This window comes from Myotis daubentonii, chromosome 4 (assembly GCF_963259705.1).
Source record: "Myotis daubentonii chromosome 4, mMyoDau2.1, whole genome shotgun sequence".
In the NCBI taxonomy this organism is placed as follows: domain Eukaryota; kingdom Metazoa; phylum Chordata; class Mammalia; order Chiroptera; family Vespertilionidae; genus Myotis; species Myotis daubentonii.
The window spans coordinates 47,551,315-47,574,977 of record NC_081843.1 but is presented as its reverse complement, the minus strand read 5'-3'; the positions used below and the strand labels follow the sequence as shown (position 1 = coordinate 47,574,977).

General features: G+C 38.8%; 1 protein-coding gene across 2 annotated transcripts in view; it reads left to right on the top strand.

Annotated features, from left to right (window-relative positions):
* The window catches only part of COMMD10 (COMM domain containing 10), a 164,030-nt gene that overhangs the window by 25,640 nt on the left and 114,727 nt on the right, over positions 1-23,663 (top strand). For both annotated transcript variants that reach the window (XM_059693817.1, XM_059693818.1), the window contains exon 5: positions 588-698. In XM_059693817.1, the coding sequence (XP_059549800.1) occupies positions 588-698 (111 nt within the window). The remainder of the gene's footprint in view (positions 1-587; positions 699-23,663) is intronic.

Sequence of the window (23,663 nt, the reverse complement as noted above, 5' to 3'; positions counted from 1 at the left end):
TGGGTAACACCTGCTCACTAGTAGATAGCAATTCTTTGCCTGGCTCTATTCCAGTCCCACTAACTGTGTCTAAATGTGTGAACCTCTTACCATCTGGGTACTTCAATTTCTCTCTAAATTAAGAAAAAACCTCTTCCCTGTGTTCTACCTAATACAAGGAGTTTTGAAAGATAAAGGAAGGTCATTGAAGGGATTATGACCAATATATACTATTTACTAGTTAAAATTCATAACTACTTAAAAATCATTGGCTTTGAAATATTACTATTTTAAAATAGTAATGTACTATTTAAAAACCATTGACTCTCTTAGTGTGCTTTATTGCTTAATCTTGGAATTTTTATTTTTAGAGCAGATTGTATTTAAAGACCAGTTTTACTGTTGAATTTGACATGCATGGCATGAGGCCAATATAATGAGCCTGAAGGAAGAATTTGCAGAGTATGCAGGTTAAAGGAGCTCTGGAGCTGACTTTCCATATAGTCCAGGCTATCCATATTCATTCCTGCTAAGTGGAGATTTGCTTAAAGTTGTGTGTTTTCTTCCTTCTGTATCATCTGATTCTAATCTGCACTTCTCTTTTATAGCTAGAGACGGTTGGATGGCAGCTTAACCTTCAGATGGCCCACTCTGCTCAAGCAAAACTAAAATCTCCTCAAGCTGTATTACAGCTAGGAGTGAGCAATGAAGATTCAAAGGTAAGAAATGGTAGCACACTGAAATGATGTATTTTTATTTATTTTTTTTTTACTAGGTCTTGTGCTTTAGTACAACCTAGGTTTTTGTTCTCTGGGTTGAAAATTTAAACACAATTCAACTAATATTAAACAAGGTTTAACGAATCGACTGATCCTTATTTGTGACAGGTTTTGACGTCATATTTACACATATCACTTTGTTATTTATTTGAAGAAATAGCTTATCTTGTAAGGTGCTTTTCTTGCAAGAACATTTCTTAATGTCTTCTTTTAAATTCTGCAGTGAAAAAAATTGGTAGTAGCCATATAAAATTATAATTTTAATGTCTTGTATATTTGTGGATATTCCTGGGTGTTTTGTGGTTTAGCCTGAATACATATGGTAGAGGGAATATTGTTGTTCAGCCAATACTGGAATATGAAGATGATCTGCGTTGTGTTTGTGATTTTGTAGTAGGTGTGTGCATATGTTTAGATTTCAACTCTTGCAAAATAGAATTTTTGATTAGTTTTGTACTGCATGGTGATTTCTTCTTTAGTATTTGTTTCAGAAAATTTGGGTGTGTTATCAAAAGTTAAAGAGTTTTTTGGAATAGTTTTTCTTACTATAACATAGAGAGAAATGCATATTTCAGATACAATGAAAGCTGTACTAGGTAGATCTCCTATGACTGCCAGTCTTGGTAGGATGGCCTTATATAGTAGGTGTCCTGTGGGGTCCAGTGGTGCAGTCTCCTGATTACCTGATCTGGTTGCTTTAGGAATGTCCCTTGTGTGGTTTACATGGTCCCGCCTTTTGTACTTGAGTCTTGATTTCTATTGGCCCATTTGTGTCTAGGATTGACCCTCAGGCTGGCTGACTGAGGATTGACTCCTACCACAGAGTACAGGCTGCTGTGCAGGTGCTTACCACATGAAGCTTAATTTGCTGCAAGTGTCTCCCTTTGGATATGCACTTGTGAAGCTAATTGGATCCTGTTCTGATGTTATCTGAAGCTGCCCACTTGGTGTGTGGGTTCTGGTGCATCTTTGGAGGGACTCAGGTGCAGGCTGATGTTCGATGCTGCCTATGACTGACCCTGGGCAACCTGTTTGGAGTGACAAAGCAATCCAATCCACAGTTTGTGGCTGCCTCTGCTGGGCCTGGATGTGTATGGAAAGGACAAAACTGTGCACTAAGTCCAGTTTTTACCAGCACCAGGCTCTGATTCAGGTCAGCAAAAGACCCAGTGCACCCTGAGATCTGCCTCCACCTGCCTCAGCCTGCTGGCTGCCTCATAGGCTTATAGGTTGGAAGGATACTATTTGACTATATGTTGGATGCTTTAAGCGTCATGACTTTGGCAATGCTTGGCTTTGTGATGCTTAAGTCTTCCCAGCAATTTTGGATGTCTTCAAAATATGTCTACTGGTATGTCTCTGTTATATTTTTAGGCAGTAGGAATAAACGGGTAATGCTTCTAGTCAAAGAGTCATGTTTTTAATTCATATTATTTAGGAAGTCTATACAGATGTGAGATCTAACTCATTTGCGATATAGGTTTGAATACATAGAGGTTTTGTAATTTTGTGTGTTGCTCTTCTGAAATTTTGAATGGACTCTTATAACTTGCAGAGATAAAGAAGCATTTTCATTAATAAGTGGACACTCAGGGAAAAAGAGAAGCACAAAATGTAAAGGTTATTTTCATTCTGTGAGTAGATTTAAGTAAACCTCTTTCTCTGTATTGCCTGTGTCCCCTATAGCATTGTGTGGAATTAGTCCCTGTTTCTCACATATGCTAAGCGATGTACATGTGAGGGAGTGCACAACCACTATCAACCTGGACAGAAACATGCAATCTCCAAGTGAAGTGGTGTGCCTTGTGGTAAAAGAACAGTTAACTTCTACACTTCTGTTCTCCTCAGTTAAACCTGCCTGGAATTTTTACTTTTTGTTGTTGTTTGTTTGTTTACATTCTCCCTGTTTTTATGTTCTAGAGGTCTAGTCTTTGTACTCTTATTATATCTGGTAACAGGATGTTAATTGTTATGTAACTCCTGTTACTAAGGACCACACACTACTTTTCCCTAAACACTTGTTCTTTTCTGAAATGAGAATGCTGGAATTCTTGACAAGTTGGAATATTAGGTAAAAGGAATATGAGTATGGATGATGTTTTAAAAACCAACTTTATTAAACGAAGGGAGAGCTATTATTAAGAGGAAAATTAAAAGTTAATCACTGGTTAATTTGTGATACAAAGTACCATAAAGTACAAAGTTGTTCTACTTATGAAATTGGCATTTATTTAAACAAGAAGCAGTAGGTAAAATTATTTTAAAGGTATATTTGATAGGGTAGGTGTCTTGAAAATATACATATACTAAAATTATTCTGAGATGATTATAGTCAATGTAAATTCTAGAGAATATTTTGATGGTATTTACTTTTGAGCTGCTGAACTGAAAAGTTACTGTAATTCACTGAAGAGTGTGATTTCTAAGAATCTCTTTCTTCTCATTCACTTCCAACGTACACATGAAAAGTGCAGCCTGCAGTGAAACTTTAATTGCTATCACATTTGATAACATTGTTTTACTGCTCTCCTTTCTCTTAGAACATTTCTGTCTCAAGGCTTTCCTGTTTTGCCACTAATTTTATCATGGAAACTGGGTGATTGTAGTTTTTCCTACAGTATTTGATATATATTCTAGTTGTTTTCAGTTAATTGTCTTAGTGTTCTTCTATTGCATTTAGCAAAGTAAGATTATTTTCTTGTTTCACAGATATCTCAAAGGGAGTTTTCTGGGGTGTTTTGTTTGTTTGCTTTTTGGTTTTGTTTTTTGTTTTTTGGTCTATTTCATTAGGGGGCAGTAGAGCTCTTTGCTTTCCTAACCTCTGGTAGTCACATTATTATTTGAAATAACATTCAAAATAATTTGTGAAGTCAGTAGTTGTGGGAAATGCTTGTGTTTACATTTCTAATCTGTATATAACAATAGAATTTGCTTCTTTCCATCAACAAAATTAGTGCTTATTAATCAGATATTGCACATAACAAATAAATGAAATCATCATGATTTCAGTGTTTAATTTGTATGTGATCATTTGCCAAGATGAAATATATTAAAAGCCTTCTACACTGTTGACTTTTTTTGTTACATTCTGTCACTTGTATTTTCTTTATGACAAAAGAGACTAAAAATCCCCAAGATAGTTGAATGGCTGTATTGTTATTGTGTAACTAATTCTAGGCTAATCATAGACAATTGAAGTTTCCTTATTTATAGAGAATAGCAGTATTATATGTAACAAATGTTGGTAATTTTGAATGTCATCAAAATTTTTAACTTTGAATATCTGAAAAACACTGAAATATTTAAATATATTATTTTTGCTGTCTTGCATTTTCCCCAATAAATTTGCTGTTCAGGACAATTATGTTTTGTTAATAAGTGATTCTAATTTTTTTGGTAGATCATTTAAGAAAGTCCTGTGCTATACTTTTTGTTTCTTCAACTGGGATGAAATCATCTTGATAAGGGAACTTTCATTTCTATTAATGTTAAACTGGATTCTGCTCAGGTTCTCAGGATGCGGACAGTACTTCATGGATGGGTAATTATGATGTCAAATGAAGTTAGGACTTTCAAGACCACCTTTTTTTTTTTTTAAAAGTTCTTTATTTTCAAAATTTATGACAAATTCTATCTAGAGTGTTAAAAAGGGGTGAAGGGAAAGCCCTTTTTTTGTGGTTACTTTGTGCTAGACATGGCTTTACCTCTAATATCTCTACCAAGTATGAATACTTATTATTCTTGCTTTATATAGAGAGAAATGAAAACATATAGAGCTTATTGTCTTACGTTATACAGCTAATAAACAGCAGATCTAGGATTTGAAACTAGACAATTTTACTTCAGAGTCCTCTATGCTATATTCATTGCTAGGACACTGTATTATGCTTATTTAATAATTTAGTACTTGATCCTATAATATGTGTATATATTTCAAAGTGTTAAAATTGTTCTAAAATGCAATGGTTGTCTTATTGTTATTCTTCATTATAAAGTCATAGTTGTATGGATTCTATTTTTCTTTTTCTTTATTTGATTAAGTTGAAACAATTTTACACTCTAAGTCAATGAGAGACATGTGACTGTTGGGTTTGGTAGATGGACTTCTGTAATGACCTTGACAAATAGTAACCTCAGTTACAACTGAGTGAAAGAAGAAACCTGACTGATTAAACTAAATAAAGAATTTAAGGAGAGAAAGGAAAAGCAACCATATAGTAAACTCTTTCAAGAAGAAAAGAAATACCATAGTCGATGTAGCAGAATGTGACTTCAGTGACTGGAGATATTAGAGGAGGTTTGTATGCTGATACCACAGATCCACTGGAGGAGAAATTGATGATGCAGGACAGAGAGAGATATAAGTTTCTTAAGAAAGTGAGAAGATAATGAGGTCCAGAGAATAAATGGAAAGGTTGGATTTTTGATGGGAGTGGGAACATATCATTTGTTTTAATAGGAAAAATAGAAGAATACAGGTTAGGTTTTCTCATGAGTAAATTGCATTGTTCAATATTCAATTCAATCCTAAAAATTTGATCAAAGGGAACTGACAAACACTTTTCCTTCCTGGCCTAGTTTAAATGAGATTTTGAGCATGTTTGATATTAGGTACCATATAAATGTTTAAATATATCTTTAACAGATCCTGCAAATTATGTTTATTTCACATTTTTTCTTTCCTTTATATGAAAAATATTTAGAGGAAATTAAACGTATATGAAGAGGAGGAATCACTTTTACTGTATAACATATTTCTCTTCTTAGAACAGGTAATTGGACACTGTTGGCTGTTTTATGGTATTGGGAAAAGTGAATTTTTTTTAACAAGTTCAACACAAAATCTTTTCTTTATGTCATGTTCTTTTTCTTTTTCCTTTTTTGAGCTTTTCAACTGTCTTTAATTTTAATGACCCAAAATGATGTACTCTTTTACAAAAATCTTATGTCTCTATATAAAAGGTTTAAAGGGCTTAATCAGATCTTCACATCTTGCATCATCTGGCTTATTATTTGGAATTGTGGCCATCCTAAGATGCCTAAGGATTGTGAGTCTGGTTTGGCTATTTTCTTTTTGTATTTAGCATCAGCTCAGCATTATCACTTCTGTGCTTTTGTTCTGGATCTGGGTATATATATATTTGAGGGTCTGAAGGTAGCTATTTAGTCAGTACATAGAGAATAGTGTATTTCAGGTATGTTATCATATAATGGAGAGTGATACCTTTAGGCAGTGGGAACATATCATAACTAGAGTCATAGATGAACAGAGGGGTAGAGATAGGGTTAGTGAAGCAATATTTATCTTACCACTTATCCCACTCCTTGCTACTAGCAAAATATCAGACTTATCCTATATAATAAAAGGGTAATATGCAAATTGACCCTAACAGCAGAACTACTGGGAATGACTGGTCACTATGACACACACTGACCACCAGAGGGCAGATGCTCAATGCAGGAGCTGCCCCCTGGTGGTCAGTGCGCTCCCACAGGGGGAGTTCTGCTCAGCTACAAGCCAGCTGATGGCTGCCAGCACAGCGGTGGTGGCAGAAGCCTCTCCTGCCTCCTCAGCAGCACTAAGGATGTCCGACTGCAGCTTAGGCCTGCTCCCCACTGGCAAGTGGACATCCCCCGAAGGCTCCTGGGCTGCCAGAGGGATGTCTGATTGCCAGTTTAGGCCTGATCCCCCAGGGAGCGGGCCTAAGCCAGCAGGTAAACATCCCCCGAGGGGTCCCAGACTTCGAGAGGGCACAGGCTGGGCTGAGGGCCCCCCACCCCCCCGCCGAGTACACAAATTTTTGTGCACTGGGCCTCTAGTAGAATTAATATAACCTAATTTTTACAAACCCTGATAACTTATTGTTTTAAAAAGTATTGATCCCAAATCTAATTAATGAAGTAACAAACTATAAACAACTTCTAAAATATTATATATTAAGTTTTGAGAAATATTTTCTTGCAGATGACATGATACTGTATATAGAAAACCCCAAAGATTCCACCAAAAAACTATTAAAATTGATAAATGAATTCAGTAAAGTAGCAGGGTACAAAAAAAATATCCAGAAATCAGTTGCATTTTTATACATAAATAATGAACTATCAGAAAGGGAAACTAAAAAAACAATCCCATTTACAATTGCTTCAAAAAATACAATTCCTAGGAATAAATTTAACCAAGGATGTAAAAGACCTGTACAGTGGGGCCTTGACTTAAGAGTGTCCCGACTAACGAGTTTTTTGAGATATGAGCCATCTCTCGGCCGATTTTTTGCTTTGAGGTGCGAGCTAAAATTCGGGTTATGAGCCAGCTTCAGATACACCACTGCTAGTTGGCACAGCGAACGTCACAGTGAACGCCACAACATCAGCCCAGCATCACGTGTCTCACTCATTCACTTTAAGCGGTTATCTCTTAGTTGAAGCATCAGTGTTGTACTCGTATTTGTGCTTGCAGTTATTTTGCAAAACTTCGTTTTTTCAACCATGGATCTGAAGAATGTAAGTGCGAAGGACAGTGCTGAGAAGAAGAAGCGGATGATGTGCATTGAATTAAAGAAAGAAATTATCGAAAAACATGGCCAAGGTGTGCGTGTAATCGACCTGGCGAAGCAGTACGAGCATAGCACTTCTACGACCTGCACCATACTGAAGCAGAAGGAGCCGATACAGGCTACAACTCCAGCCAAGGGCGTTACAATAACTTCTAAACAGCAGACATCTACCCATGAAAATATGGAGAAGCTGCTAATGGTGTGGTTAACGGAGAAGCAGCTCGCAGGAGATACCATGACGAAGGCTATAACCTGCGAGAAGGCACGAGCTATTTACGCTGATTTGCTGCTGCAGACCCCAGGCACTTCAATGGATGAGGCATCGGGCGAGCCGTTTAAAGCTAGTTGGGGCTGGTTTGAAAATTTTAAAAAGAGGACTGGCATTCACTCCATTGTCAGACATGGTGAGGCAGCGAGCGCGGATATAAAGGAAGGTGACATCAACGAGCTCATCGAGGAGCACTCCGAGGAACTGACAACGCAGGAGCTAAAGGAGCTATAGACACAGCAGCACATGGAGGTTTTGCAGGAAATAGATGACACGGAGGAGGAGAAGGAGGAGGAGGAGGAGGAGGAGGAGGAGGAGGAGGAGGAGGAGGAGGTTATCTCTATAGGTGAGATAAAGGAAATGTTGGGAATGTGGGAGAAACTTTCAGACTTTATTCAAAAGAAACACTCAGAAAAAATTGCAACTGGGCATGCGATGGAGCTATTTAATGATACTTGCCTAACTCATTTCAGAAATATTCTGAAAGGAAGGATGAAACAGATCTCATTGGACAGGTTTTTATCGAAAACTCCTGTAGATAAAAGTGATGAAAGCGTGGCGAAAAGGGCAAAAATCAGCAAATAAGATTCAGTTATTCAGTTATTCAGTTCAGCCTTTCTCCTCGAACTCCATCAGCATCTTTAAGTCTTTTGATCTCCAAGGTAAATGCTGTACATTAAACTTAATAAAACAAGTTTATTGCACTACATTCTATTGTTCAGTATTGTGTTTTTATACAATATTTGTTATTTTTAAATACATTTTTCTTATTTAAAAACATTTAACAAAACAATTGTGGTGTTTTTTGGGTGTCCGGAACAGATTAATAGCATTTCAATTCATTGTAATGGTGAAAATTGATTTGACATAGGAGTAATTTGAGTTACGAGCTCCGTCACGGAACGAATTAAACTCGTAAGTCAAGGCCCCACTGTACTTGGAAAATTATAAGACACTGAAGAAAGAAATTGAAGAAGATAAAAATAAGTGGAAGTCTATACTGTGTTCATGGTTAGGAAGAATTAACATTGTTAAAATATCCATACTACCCAAAACAATCTTTAGAGTCAATGCAATTACTATTCAAGATACCAATGACATATTTCACAGAGCTAGAACAAATATTCCAAAAACTTATATGGAACCACAAAAGATACAGAATATCCACAGCAATTTTGAGAAAGAACAAAGTTGGAGGAATCATACTACCTGATAAAAAACTTTACTATAAGGCCATAGTAATCAACAGCATGGTACTGGCATAAAAACAAACAGATAGATTAATGGAACAGAATAGAGAGCCCAGAAATAAACCCACATCTTTATGGTCAGTTAATATTTGACAAAATAGACAAGAACGTACAATGGGATAAAGATAGTCTATTCAGTAAATAGTGTTGGGAAAATTGTACAGGTGTGTGCAAAACACTGAAACCAGACCACCTTCTTACACCACACATAAGAGAAAATTCAAAATGGATTAAAGACTTAAATTGTAGACTTGAAACCAAAAATATCCTAGAAGAAAACATAGGCAGTGAAATCTCAGATATTTCTCATAGCAATATTATTTCTCATCTGTCTCCTCAGGCAAGGGGAAACAAAGGGAAAAAAACACACAAACAAATGGGACTACATCAAACTGAAAAGTTTTTGCACAGCAAAGGAAAACATCAACAAAATGAAAACACAACCCATTGAATGGGAGAACGTATTTGCCAATGATATATCTGATAAGGTTTAATATCCACAATTTATAAAGAATTTATACAACTCAACACCAAAAAATCCCTAAATAATCCAATTAAAAAATGGGTAAAGGATCTGAACAGTTTTCCAAAGAGGACATACAGGTGGCTAGTAGTCATATGAAAAGATGCTCAATGTCACTAATCGTCAGAGAAATGCAAATTAAAACCACACAATGAGATATCACCTTACACCTGTCAGAATGGCTGTTATCAATAAGTCAACAAACAAGTGTTGTCTGTGGAGAAAAGGGAACCCTCGTGCACTGTTGGTGGTGATGCAGATTGATGCAGCCACGGTGGAAAGCAGTATGGAGCCACCTCAAAAAATTATAAAAGGCTGAAACTGGTTTGGCTCAGTGGATAGAGCGTCAGCCTGCAGACTGAGAGGGGACGTCCCGGGTTTGATTCCGGTCAAGGGCATGTACCTGGGTTGCAGGCACATCCCCGGTGGGGGATGTGCAAGAGGCAGCTGATCGATGTTTCTCTCTCATCGATGTTTCTAACTCTCTCTATCTCTCTCCTTTCCTCTCTGTGAAAAATCAATAAAATATATTTAAAAAAAAATTATAAAAGGAACTGCCTTATGACCCAGCATTTCCACTTTTGGGACTATAACTAAAGAAACCCGAAACACTAATTTGAAAGAATATATGCACCCTTATATTTCAACCCTCTAAACTTAGTGATGAGAAAAATCAGGCTCAGTGAAGTTAAGCGATTTGTTAGTTGTTATTAGCACAGTAAGAGATACCTTAATTTGACACAGTGAAGGGAACACTGGATTTAAAGTCAGAACTGACTTTAAATTCATAGACTGTGGTCAAGAATCTGAATCTTTCTGTGGAAAATTTCTTAATTTGATAAAATCTCTGCCTCTTAGGTTTATTGATAGAATTAAATGATATGTCTGCAAAATGATTATAATAATTCTCACATAGTAGGCACTTAATGTTAATTGGATTTGAATTTGTTATATTGTAATTTAACATTTTGTTAGGAACATAAATTACTCAGGAAGATATTTTTAGGAATGTATTATCTTGGAAGGTAGCTGAATACTGACTTGGTGGCTTGTACTGTAGTTTGTATTCAGTGTTATAGTATTTTACTTTGTAGCCAGACTATTAGAATTAAGATTGAATTGTCTTAGCCATCATTTTTAACAAATCATTGTTCCTTTTCTGTTAATTAGTAGAGATGATTCCCAAATGAATATAGAGGAAGAATACCACATCCTTAATTACTGGTATTTTATTGTAGGCTACTTGAACTCCCTGTGGGATTTTTTTTTCCACTCACAGTGACCTTTCGTAGAGTATGTGCTCTGAAAGAACAAATCCTCAGGGGTAGTATGGCAATGTGCCAATTATAAATGTAATTTTCTATTATATTAAACCATCTTTCATTTATTTCATTATTCTCAATTATAGTACTTAGTATTTACGTGGTAACTTTCAGCTACAGGGCCTAAAACTCTTTACAAATATTGAGTCTTTTGAGGCAGGAACACTGTAATCATCCTTTTTGTTAAGAGAGGAGGAAAACAGTATTATTTAATTGTTAATGCTATAATGAGAGAAGGAATAGTCTAATAAAAATACATTGTAATTATAAGAGGGTCTCATTTTAAATTGAGAAACAGAAAGTTCTTCTGCCTCATGTGAATGATGCTAAAATTTTCACCTCCATTTTAATTTGGTTACTGGCTCTACTTTTCAACTGATTATAATGTACATTAACTTATTTTGATGCCAAAGTACAAGCAAATATGAAAATTGTAAGCATGCTTCTAGACTGGTTTGGTTTAAATTTATCTAGCCTTTTTTTGCTGTATATAGGTAAGTAAAAGGATTTATAGATTTCTTGGCTTTGAGAGTGGATATTGGGTATTCATTTATGCAAAAGTTACATAAAAGTCACCTCCAATATTTTAGGTTGGCATGATAATGACTATTGAATAATAAGACTGCTGTCACATAATAGTGTATTTATGCTTCTCTTTGATGATACACAAGCCCTTTATGAATAAAGTACTACCTAATCCTATATATTTTGGCTTTCTTATAAATGGTGATCTTTGGAGATGGGGAGACATTGTATAGGTTAAGATACCGAAAAATGTAAAAATACAATTAAAACTGGGGCCTAATTAATAGTAATTCATAAAAATAGATACGAATTTTTCATAAAATTTTGTTTATGCTAAGAAGTAAACCTGTAAATTGCCTTTCTATCTGGAGGCTGAGGGGACATCTAAGTCTTTCATAATATTATATAAAATTTGCAGGTGGTTAAGAGACTTCATTGTATCTATGTAAGTGCTGCCACCTTTTCCTGAATTCTAGTCAGACTGGATGGGTGGAGCTTATCAAAGCTGAGTTTCTCAATTGTTGCAGTGTACAAAGAATAACCACTATACCTGATACTATCACACCAAACAATCAAGAAGATATGATGATATATAACATTTATTGACTACTAATTATGTGCCAGGCATTATTTTCATGTACTTTTATGCTTTGTCTCATTGGACCCTTGAAATTAATAAGCAGTGAGTCACGTTTTTTATTGTCCCAGAGGGCTGAAAATTAGGTACAATTTAATAAAGTAGCCACCATGCTTTCACAGTGAGTTCTTTGCCATTGGTCTTCTTTGAGGTCCATGGCTAGTCCAGTAAACCCTATTCTCACAATCTGTATGGTTTTATCTTGCTCTTAAACATTTTGTTTTGATGGCTGTGAAACTCTCTTGAGGGTAAGTGGATAAGTGATTTATTTCAATTTCCCAGATGTGAAGAGTGAGAGAATGAGCTTGATAGAAGATTGGACTGAGAATTGTTCCTGTTTTTTGTTTTTTCTTCTGGTGGGGCTAAGTGTTGAAGTACTTATAGTCCTGCAGAATCAGAGAATTTCTGGTAGTAGAATAGAGTCTGTACTGGATTTTTCTAGAGAGTACTCAACTGAAGTGTGAGTAGGCAACAGGTCAGCTGAGATATTGGTTGACCTCTTAAGCCCTTGGGGCAACCAAACTGTGTTGGGGGAACTGGAGTCCCCAGTCAGTCACCTACCCTCAAAGTCTCCCATGGTTTTCATTCTTGTAGGCTCTACTTATACTGTTTTATATGGTAGGAGTTTGCCTTTATTTATATTAGCAGTATTACTCATCTATTAAGTTTTCTCCATTTTAGGTTATTAAAACATCACATTCATTAATATAAGAAGAGTTATAAAAATTATCGTAACAAATTAAGGCTCTAAAATTTTTTAGAACAATTGTAACACTTAATTTATTATACTTTAAATGATTTGGCTGAAGATTACCATGGTTTTCTTTCTGGTTTTTTTTCCCTGTATTAATATTGTTGTAGAAAGGGCTTAGACTTTGTTGCTAAGTAGTTGTGTATCCTGGGACAAAGCATTTCACCTTTCTGATCTTAGTGCTCTCATGTACAAAATAAAGGGATTGAGTTAAGTGATTTCTGTCATCCAGCTAAAAAATATCTCATATCTCATATTACGTTTTGACAGATAGATAATAGAGAATCAGGTGAATGACTTTGAGCATAGCATTACATAGTAAAAACAACACAGGCCTTGGAATTCTACTGTTTGCCTCTTAGCTGGAGAAGCTCAAGCAGGTTACTTATCTGACAGTTTCAAATTCTGATCTGGAAATTTGGAGAATATCAGCTATGTCAGGGCTTTTCTGAGAATTAAATATGACAGAAAATGTAAAAGTGTCTATTATAGCACAGTTTTAGATCATTGATATCTTTTAAAAGAGGTCTTTCCAGGTTAGAGCAGGAGAATGGAAATGCCCAGCTCTTTATAAGATCGTTATTGAGTTTTGCAAAATGTGAAATGAGCTGTTAACATAAAAGACATATGGAAGACAGTTCTTTCTGTTTTTTATAGTCTCTCTAACATCTGTGATAAATTGTTATTTGACAGCAATTGGAAGAAAATATTTAGGGGAAGATTAGGTCTGTCAAAAACTTTACTGAAATTTATTCTTTGGTGCTAGTGACCTTTTCCTCAAGCATTTGAACTTGAATCAGAAGAGAATACTACGTAAGTATTCAGGCAAAATGTTGAATCAAATTTTTTTATTTTTTGAATGACTTTGAGCTAGTCATTCAACAACTATGTACATCTTTACAGATTATGCCAATTTGAGGGGTACTAGAATACATGAAATATTTTAAACAGTTAAAGAAAAGTTATATTTAGAAATATAAAAGAAAAGGGACTCTCAGCACATTTTTGAGGAAATGGTTCACTCAAACACAAATAATAAAAGACTATGAATTTGTCAGAGTTTTCTGTTAGCACCATAATGGTAGGAAATCTTTTTTTTATTTTTTAAATTTCCTTACCCGAGGGTGTGTTTCTACTGATTTTAGAGAGAGAGGAAAGGAGAGAGAGAAATATCAGTGTGAGAGAGAAACATCGATAGGTTGCCTCCCATATGTGCCCTGACCAGGGATCGAACCCACAACCTAGGTTTGTGCCTTGACAGGGAATTGAATCTGCTACCTTTTAGTGTATGGGACAGTGCTCAAACCAACTGAGCCACTAGGCCAGGGCAATGGTAGGAAATCTTAAAGCAGTAAATTCTCTCTTGAATTTGTGACAATTCTCGTTTTTAAAGTTGGTATCTTTTTAAACTACTGAATATTTAATTATAATGTGGTTTGCATGTGACCTTGAACTGAGTATATTGGGTAATTATACATTGCTTTATGTATACCAATTTGTTAGGTACATTCTTGGTGGATTAAGCATATTAGTGGTATTTGCCCTTAGGATTCATTTTGTTATTTTTTGTTAGGATCACAAAGTTTTAACTTGTCTCTGGGGTTAGGGTAACAATTTTGGATTTATAGTGGCTGTTTGAAAAGTTAATAAAGATCTACAATAAAAAGTATCCTATCTAATAAAGAGGGAATATGCTAATTGATCCTCACACTGTCACAAAGATGGTGGCGCCCACAGCCAATAAGGAGGGAATATGGTAATTGACTGCCCCACCCTCAAAGATGGCGGTGCCCAGTCCCCTCAGCCCTGCTGGGGCGGCAGGTGTGCAGCAAGGCTGGGCCCAGTGAGCCCGGCCACTCTGTGCACCTGCCTCCAGAGTCCCCCAGTCCCTGCAGCCCCCCAGCCACCCAGGGCCGCCCGAGGCTGAGGTAATCAGGGCCGGCCAAGGCTTGTGCTGCCAGCAGTGGCAGCAGCAGAGGTGTGATGGGGCGTCGCCTTCCCCTGATTTCCGGATCGCCTCCTGCCCCTGAGGGCTCCTGGACTGTGAGAGGGGGCAGGCCGGGCTGAGGGACCCCCCTCCAGTGCATGAATTTTCATGCACCGAGCCTCTAGTCCAGGGGTGGGCAAACTTTTTGACTCGAGGGCCACAATGGGTTCTTAAACTGGACCGGAGGGCCGGAACAAAAGCATGGATGGAGGGTTTGTGTGAACTAATATAAATTCAAAGTAAACATCATTACATAAAAGGGTACGGTCTTTTTTTTTTTTTTTTTTTTTTTTTTTTAGTTTTATTCATTTCAAACGGGCCAGATCTGGCCCGCGGGCCGTAGTTTGCCCACAGCTGCTCTAGTCACTATATAAAAAGCTGTACACTTTTTAGAAAGCCTGTCCCTTTAATTATAACAAATGGGAGAAACTTTGAATGTTTGATGAATGTAAAACTTTAGCTAGAGTTATAAATATTCCTTCTCAAGTTTAAAATTCAAAAAGTTGATAGATTCCAAGATGGCTATGGAATAGGTGGAAGCTATACTCATCTCTGGAGCCAAACTGGATTTACAACTAAATTACAGAGCAAGTATCCTGAATAACCAACTGAATTATAGCAACAGGAATATTATAAACATGAATTTAAAGAAGAAGCCACATAGAGACTGGTAGGAAGGGCAGAGATGTGGAGAGGGCTGGCCCCTGCACCCATGTGCATGGCTGAGAAGCCAGAGGGATATGTTGGCTGCAAAAAAAGTACCACTTGAGTAACGTGGGATCTCAACCCCACACCGGAATCCCCAACCCAGAGCACTAGAGCTGGGAAGAAGAGCCTGTGTAGCATCTGGCAGTGAAAATCAATGGGGACTCTGCCACCTGGAAGAGGAGGGAACCTGCTATAAACCCAAGTGCTCTCTTAAATAGTCAAAGCACAGGATCTGGCTCTGACACTCACCCAGGGCTCCGGTAGAAGGAAGGCGACTCAGGGCATATGGGAGTCATAAACTGAATATCTGGGTGGCGTGGCCCTGAAGAGAGACCTGGAGGGTCAGCCACTGAGGTCCCTATGCTGAGTCCCTATCCCACACCACCCTCAGGCACCATCTTCCCAGGACTGAGCACTCCTATTCTTACAGCACCAGCCTGGGAGTGTATTAACCTAGTCCTCCACCCACTGACAACACCGCCTGCCAAGCTCAAGTCCTACAGAAAGGTCTGTTGGCTGCACCCAACAGGGACCTTTGGTACAGAAACCTGTATGGCTTTATTAACCAATGTCACCCCGATAAATTCAATACAAAATAAGAAATAAGATTTAAAACATTAAATTAGAAATGTGTGAATCACCAGATAAGAGTTTTAATTATCATGGGAAAAGTGTATAGAAAATTAGGGAGATTTTAGACATCCTAATTTAACATTTGTAATGAAGATATGAAAAATTAATTGAAGTATCTTCAGATTTTCAATTTTTAACCAAAATTACTTTTAGGAATACATCTACTTACTAAAAATACTCTCTGACTTGGTTCTTAAATATTTGGACTAAGTTCTATAGAAATTTACTCTGTAATAGTTTTATCAGCATGCAGAATCAATAATTGCAATATAAAGTCTGCATGATATTTGGACCTTATAAAAGCAGTTCATGAAATTTGCTTACTGCAATTTTATCCAAATGTGTAAGTGACCTTGAAAACATTAAAAAAAAAATAACAGTCACAGTGGGGCCCTGTGAAAGAAGTATCAGTAAACTGAACCTGATTTGAAATTACAATTGTCACTTGGTCAAGAAAAATCATTTAACGTGGCATTTACCTCAGTTGAAAATAACATAAGCAAATAACTGGATTTTTAAAACATTATTGATGAGTTTGTTTCCATTAAAGCCAGGTACGTAAAATTATAACAAGTTCTATTGTTGATATAAATAAATATTTATACTTACAGTGTAGTGAGTTTTAAATTTTTGTGTTGTGAGTTTTAAATTTTCAATCTATGTTCTGGAAAATATTAACCATTAAAATATACATGAAGCGAAGGAGAAACCAAGATGGCGGGATAGGTAAACACCTGAAATTGCTGCTTCGCACAACCACTTCAAAAATACAACTAAAAGACAAAACGGACATCATACAGAACTACAGGAAGGCTGGCTGAGTGGAAATTCTACAACTAGAAGAAAAGAGAAAAGCACACTGAGACTCAGAGGAGGCGCAGAAGTAAAGTGCAGAGGCATGGAGGCGAACGCAGAAAGGGCTAGCAACTGAGTATGTGGTTATCTCTTTCAATCAGGAGGGAGTTACAAGCTCCCAACTGCTCTGAACTCCAGTTCTGGGTGAGTCTTTGGGAACCCAGACTCATATGGGGAGAAACTGGACTGTCTTGCATCGGGCAGAACTTGAGAGCAGCTTTCTCTCAGAGGTGCTTGCAGTGATTACCACGGGACACTGAGACCCGGGGCCTCTTAGGGCAGGGCTGAGGATCAGCCATAGCTGTTTGCTCCGCCCTGTTGATTCCCTGAGACCCTGCCCCCGCCCCCCCCAAGCTGCACGAAGAGGCTTTTGCATGTGAATGGCCTGGCCCTTTGCAATCTAAAATTACCTAACAAACTGCAGCTGGGTCAGAGAGACCCAGAACATCCAAAAGAAGGCCCAAGGCCCCACAGCATCTTGCATTGCTTCACAGCTGGGCCTATTCTGAGCACCTCCAAACCCCAAACAAAGAAGAGGAATCTGCAGATCTCTCTGTAGCTCCTGCTGGGTAGCCTCAGGCAGAGGCTAAATTAGCACCTCCTTAGAGATCCAAGAGCCAGTGTACCCAGTGGTTAGAGTGGGACCATCCAGATCACAACTCCTCAGATTCATAAGGGACACACTCAGAGGGCAGACTCAGTGAGCACCAAAGCCCCACTGAAGTAAGTCTTGCCCCATAAGGGTGTCTCCAGCACAGAAGTTCTCCCACCATAGACACAGCTGATTCTCACAGCCAATTGGCCTGGAGGTCAATTCCTCCCAGTGATACCAACAACAATCAAGGCTTAACTACAACAAGACTGTGCACAAAGCCCACAAAGAGGTGCACCAAGAGTACCCACCTCAGGTAATTGGGGAGGCTGAGCCACTGGGCCCTATAGGACACCTAGCACAGAAAGCCACTCCATCAACACAGGGAAGCAGCCAAAATGCGGAGACAAAGAAACAGGTCACAAATGACAGAAATGGAGGAAAGCAAACTACTGGATATAGAGTTCAAAACTATACTTACAAGGTTTTTCAAGAATTTTCTAGAAACCGCCGATAAATTTAGTGAGACTCAATAAATCTAGTGAGACCCTTGAGGATATGAAAAAGGACCAACTAGAAATTAAGCATACACTGACTGAAATAAAGAATATTATACAGAGATTCAACAGCAGACTAGAGGATCACAAGAATCAAGTCAAAGATTTGAAATACAAAGAAGCAAAAAACACCCAACTGAAAAAGCAAAAATAAAAAAGAATAAAAAAATATGAAGATAGTGTAAGGAGCCTCTGGGACAACTTCAAGCATACCAACATCCGAATTATGGGGGTGCCAGAAGAAGAAAGGGAGCAAGATATTGAAAACCTATTTGAAGAAATAATGACAGAAAACTTCCCCTACCTGGTGAAAGAAATAGACTTACAAGTCCAGGAAGCGCAGAGAACCCCAAACAAAAGGAATCCAAAGAGGACCACACCAAGACACATCATAATTAAAATGCCAAGAGCAAAAGATAAAGAGAGAATCTTAAAAGCTGCAAGAGAAAAACAATTAGTTACCTACAAGGGAGTACCCATAGGACTGTCAGCTGATTTCTCAATAGAAACTATGCAGGCCAGAAGGGAGTGGCAAGAAATATTCAAAGTGATGAATAGCAAGAACCTACAACCAAGATTACTTTACCCAGCAAAGCTATTATTCAGAATTGAAGGTCAGATAAAGAGCTTCACAGATAAGGAAAAGCTAAAGGAGTTCATCACCACCAAACCAGTATTATATGAAATGTTGAAAGGTATCCTTTAAGAAGAGGAAGAAGAAGGAAAAGGTAAAGATAGAAATTATGAACAACAAATACACATCTATCAACAAGTGAATCTAAAAATCAAGTGAATAAATAATCTGATGAACAGAATAAACTGGTGAATATAATAGAATCAGGGACATAGAAAGGGAGTGGACTGACTATTCTCGGGAAAGGGGTGTGGGGGGTGTGGGAAGAGACTGGAAAAAAATCTTACACCTCTGGATGAGGACAGTGGTGGTGGGGGGATAAGGGCAGAGGGTGGGGTGGGAACCTGGGTAGAGGGGAACTATTGGGGGGAAAAAGAGGAACAACTGCAATAATCTGAACAATCAAGATTTAATTAAAAAAATATACATGAAACATGTGAATAGGGGCACCCTTTTCTCCTTTTGCCTCCAGTTCCAGGCACTTATAAGAACTTTACAATAATGTATTTCCATTTCTCTCCTCCAGGCCTTTTGCTGTTGTTTTCATACATTTGTCTTACATATTTAATAAATGCCACACTATATCATTATTTTTGTTTAAACAGATAATTATCACTTAAAGAGATAAAATTAAAGTCCCAAGTCAGTTGGCTTAAACTATGGAGAGTTATCTGGGTGGGCCTGGCCCAATCAGATGTGATCTTTAAAAGCAAAAATTATTGTCTGGATGGTAGCAGAAGAAAAGTGAGAAAGATTCAAAATGTGCAAAGGACTCCATATGCTTCTGGTTTGAAGATGGAGAAATTGGTGAGAAAGAATGAGGGCAACCCCTAGGATCAGAGAGTGCTTCATGGTTGACAGCAAGGAAACAGATCATCAGAGGCAAGAATCAGAATCTGCTACCAACCTGCTTTGAAGGAGCTCTTTCCTAGAGCCTCCATATAAAAGCCCAGCCTGACTGACAACTGATTATACCCTTGAGAGTCCCAAAGCAGAGAGGCCAGCCAGGCCTGTCAGAACTCCTGACCTACAGAACTCTGAACTAATGGATGTTGTTGTAAGGCACCAAGTGTGTGGTAATTGTTTATGTAGCAGTTAAAAATTAATATACTTTACTAGAGGCCCGGTGTACAAAAATTTATGCACTTGGGGGGGGGGTCCCTCTGCCCGGCCTATGCCCTCTTGTAGTCTGGGACCCCTTGGAGGATGTCCACCTGCTGGCTTAGGCCCGCTCCCTGGGGGATCAGGCCCAAGCTGGCAGTCACACATCCCTCTGGCAGCCCAGCAGCCCTTGGGGGATGTCCAGTTGCCAGCGCGGAGCAGGCCTAAGCTGCAGTCAGACATCCTTAGCGCTGCTGAGGAGGCGGGAGAGGCTCCCACCACCATCACTGTACTGGCAGCCATCAGCCTGGCTTGTGGCTGAGCAGAACTCCCCCTCTGGGAGTGCACTGACCACCAGGGAGCAGCTCCTGCATTGAGCGTCTGCCCCCTGGTGGTCAGTGTGTGTCATAGTGACCAGTCATTCCCAGTCGTTCTGCTGTTAGGGTCAATTTGCATATTACCCTTTTATCATATAGGATAGAGGCCTGGTGCATGGGTGGGGGCCGGTTGGTTTGCCCTGAAGGGTGTCCTGGATCAGGGTGGGGGTCCCGCTGGGGTGCCTGGCAAGCCTGAGTGAGGAGCTGATGGGTATTTGCAGGCTGGTCATACCCCCTTCAGGGTGGGGGGTCTCCACTTGGGTGCCTGGCCAGCCTGGGTGAGGGGCTAATGGGTGTTTGCCTGCTGGTCACACCCCCTTCAGGGTGGGGGTCCCCACTGGGGTGCCTGGCCAGCCTGGGTGAGGGGCTGATGGCTGTTTGCAGGCTGGCCACACCCCCTTCAGGGTGGGGGTCCCCACTGGGGTGCCTCGCCAGCCTGGGTGAGGGGCTGATGGCTGTTAGCAGGCTGGCCACACCCCCTTTAGGGTGGGGGGTCCCCACTGGAGTGCCTGGCCAGTCTGGGTGAGGGGCTGAGGGCCGTTTTCAGGCTGGCCAAGCCACCCGGCGACAGAAGCTCCCATCCTCTCCTTTTTTTCTTTTTTTTTTATTCTGGGATTTATTTACCTCCTATAATTGAAACTTTTTAGCCTTGAGAGGAGCTCAGAGCCAGACAGGGTGGGCAGGAGGGAAGCCTCCTGCTTGCTCTAGCTCTGTGGCCACAGCCAGCTGAAAGCAGGTATCTGGGGTTTATTTATCTTCTATAATTGAAACTTTGTTGCTTTGAGTGGAGCTCAGAGCCCGCCGCGGCAAGCGGGAAGCTTGGCTTCCTCCATCATTGGGGCAACCAAGCCTCCTGCTTGCTCTAGCTCCATGGCTGACAGCCGCCATCTTGGTTGGGTTAATTTGCATATAGTTGCTCTGATTGGCTGGTGGGCTTGGCTTAAGGCATGGCAGAGGTATGGTCAATTTGCATGTTTGTCTTTTATTAGTGTAGATAAGACCTTTTGTCAATCTGAACATTTCTATGAAGTTCTGTTAGATCTTCCTAAAGTCTTAACATATGTTCTAAAGATCTCTGGATTTGATTTTTACCTGGAAGCCACTTACTATTTGAGAATAATTTTGTCATCTGGAGGTGCTTGTTACTTCACATTGTTATTGTTTAACCCAGCAAGTCCTTAGTTCTTGAGATTTAACAGTTTGTTCTTTAGCTCATCTGTTTCCTCTCATATGTTATCTTACGCAGCCCAGAAGCCCAGTGACACTTTCGGTGAATGATTTCATTAGGAACATTTTCTATTTAAAATTTTTCTGCCAGTATCATTGTTTCCAAGTGTCCTTCCAAAATAAAACAAGGATCCCCTTCCCTGCAGCTTCCAATCACATTTCCTTACTTTCTTTTAAACCCTCACCAACAACCCCTTCCTGGGCCTTATAGGCTTCCACTAACACTATCCTCAATGCCCTTTAGAGTTTTAACTAATAGTCTACACCTAGATCTAATGCCAGTGGCAACTAAATTCTAAGAACGAGCATCCTAAGACAGACGTGCATGACATTTTTATGACCTAGCCTCGGAAGTCACACAGCATACTTTCTGTTGTTTTCTATTGGGGGAAGCAATCACAAAGGTCTGCCAGGTTCAAGGGGGAGGGATGTTAAATTTGGAGAAATGTTAAATTCATATTGTAAGAGGGGTGTGTGAGATAAAAGATATTGTCTATACTTGGAGAATTAAATATGCTACAGTCCTTAACATTTTGGCTTGTATTTTAAAGTTGCATTTTGTCTGATTTGTAATCCCTTTCAAAGTATAATGCTGCTAACCTGTAACCCATTTTACAGTTATAGATTCATAGGAAAATTTATAGTTTTATTTATAACTAGAGGCCCAGTGCACGAAAATTCATGCACGAGTAGGCCTTCCTTCCCCCAGCTGCTGGCACTGGCTTCCCTCTGGCACCCGGGACCCAGGCTTCACTCTGGCTGCTGCTGAAAGGCACCCGGGACCTGAGCTGCTTCCCTCTGGACGCTGCCCGCAGGCACCTGGGACCAGGGCTGCTTCGCTCCGGCCCCAGCTTGGTCTGGAAGGACATCCAGAATGACGCCCAGAGGACATTTGGTCTAATTAGCATATTACCCTTTTATTATTATAGTTAGTCTTATAGTATAACCAGTACTAACATCAACCGACTGGTACATTCTAAATTTAAGTAAAGTTGTTATGTGCTAATTCAACACATTTTTTCTTTAATGTGTTTACAGTTTTATTATGCTTTTTAAATTGATTTTTAGAGAGAGAGGAAGGAAGAGGGGGAGAGAGAGAGAGAGAGAGAGAGAGAAACATCCATGTGAGAGAGAAACATCTATCAGTTGCCTTCCACACCCACCTCTACTCAGGATCAAGCCCACAACCTGGGTACATGCCCTGACCAGGAATCGAACTGGCGATCTTTTGGTGCACGGGATGACATTTAACCTTTGAGCCACAATGGCGAGGGCAAATGAGTTTGCAGTTTTAAAGAAAAGTGTTCTCTGAGTCAATCTATAATTCTCTTTTATGCTTTGTGTTATAGATCGCAAAACCTGTAGCAGTAGAATATGAAAAAATGGACAAATGTCAGTTATATTAGTAATGATTTTTCAGCATTTATTTTATAGTAGTATCTTTTTTTAAAAGAGAAAGTTATAATGGAAGCTAGGTAGTATAGAATATTGTCATCTTGTGTATACATGTCTCTTACCACATATATCAAGTTGATAGTCAACTGGGATACAGTACTGAAGTCTTGAGAGAGGTCAGATCTTGTGGGCTCTCAGTTTTAGTGTTTCTCTGGCAGAAAGGGACTAGGTCTTCTGCTTTTAGCTGTAGTGGGATCAGGAGGGAATTCTACTTAAATGTGTCCCATCACAGTAAAATATTGATTTCTGAAGAGCAACTAGATAAATGATGGAGGAGTAATATTTTATCAGGACTTTTTGAATTGCTATTGAACACACATCTTAACTATTACTGCCCCTAATGAGAGACAGTAGCAGTTCATCTCATAATATAGTACTTGCTAGATTTTATTGAATAACTAATCAAAAAGGAAATCCTTTTTTTCTCTCTTAAACAGGCTGACAGAATAAATCAGTGTTGCTTTGGTTATATGCATTGAACAGAATCTCAGCACAGCATATCATTTTAAAGAAATAGATTTATTACAAAGTGCTTATGAACCTGGACATATTTAGTTCTTTGGCTACCATGGTCTGACCTGTGGTCTCACTTATTCACATCTCTTTCACATGCTAAATTATGTATATACAGAAAAGTACAGAATACACAGATCAGTTAATCACAAAACCAATATCAGTGTAACTACCACCCAGCTCAAGATGTAAAATATTGGCAGAATGTCAGAAGTCTCCATGGCCTCTTCTAAATAACTTTCCCTTCTCTCCCCCTCAAGTAATCTGCTGTCTATGGTAACATTTTCTTGTTTTTCTTATATTTTTACCCCAAGTCTTAAATTTCTAAGCACTACATTTCAGTTTTGACTTTTTAAAAAATATATATATTTTATTGATTTTTTACAGAGAGGAAGAGAGAGGGATAGAGAGTTAGAAACATCGATGAGAGAGA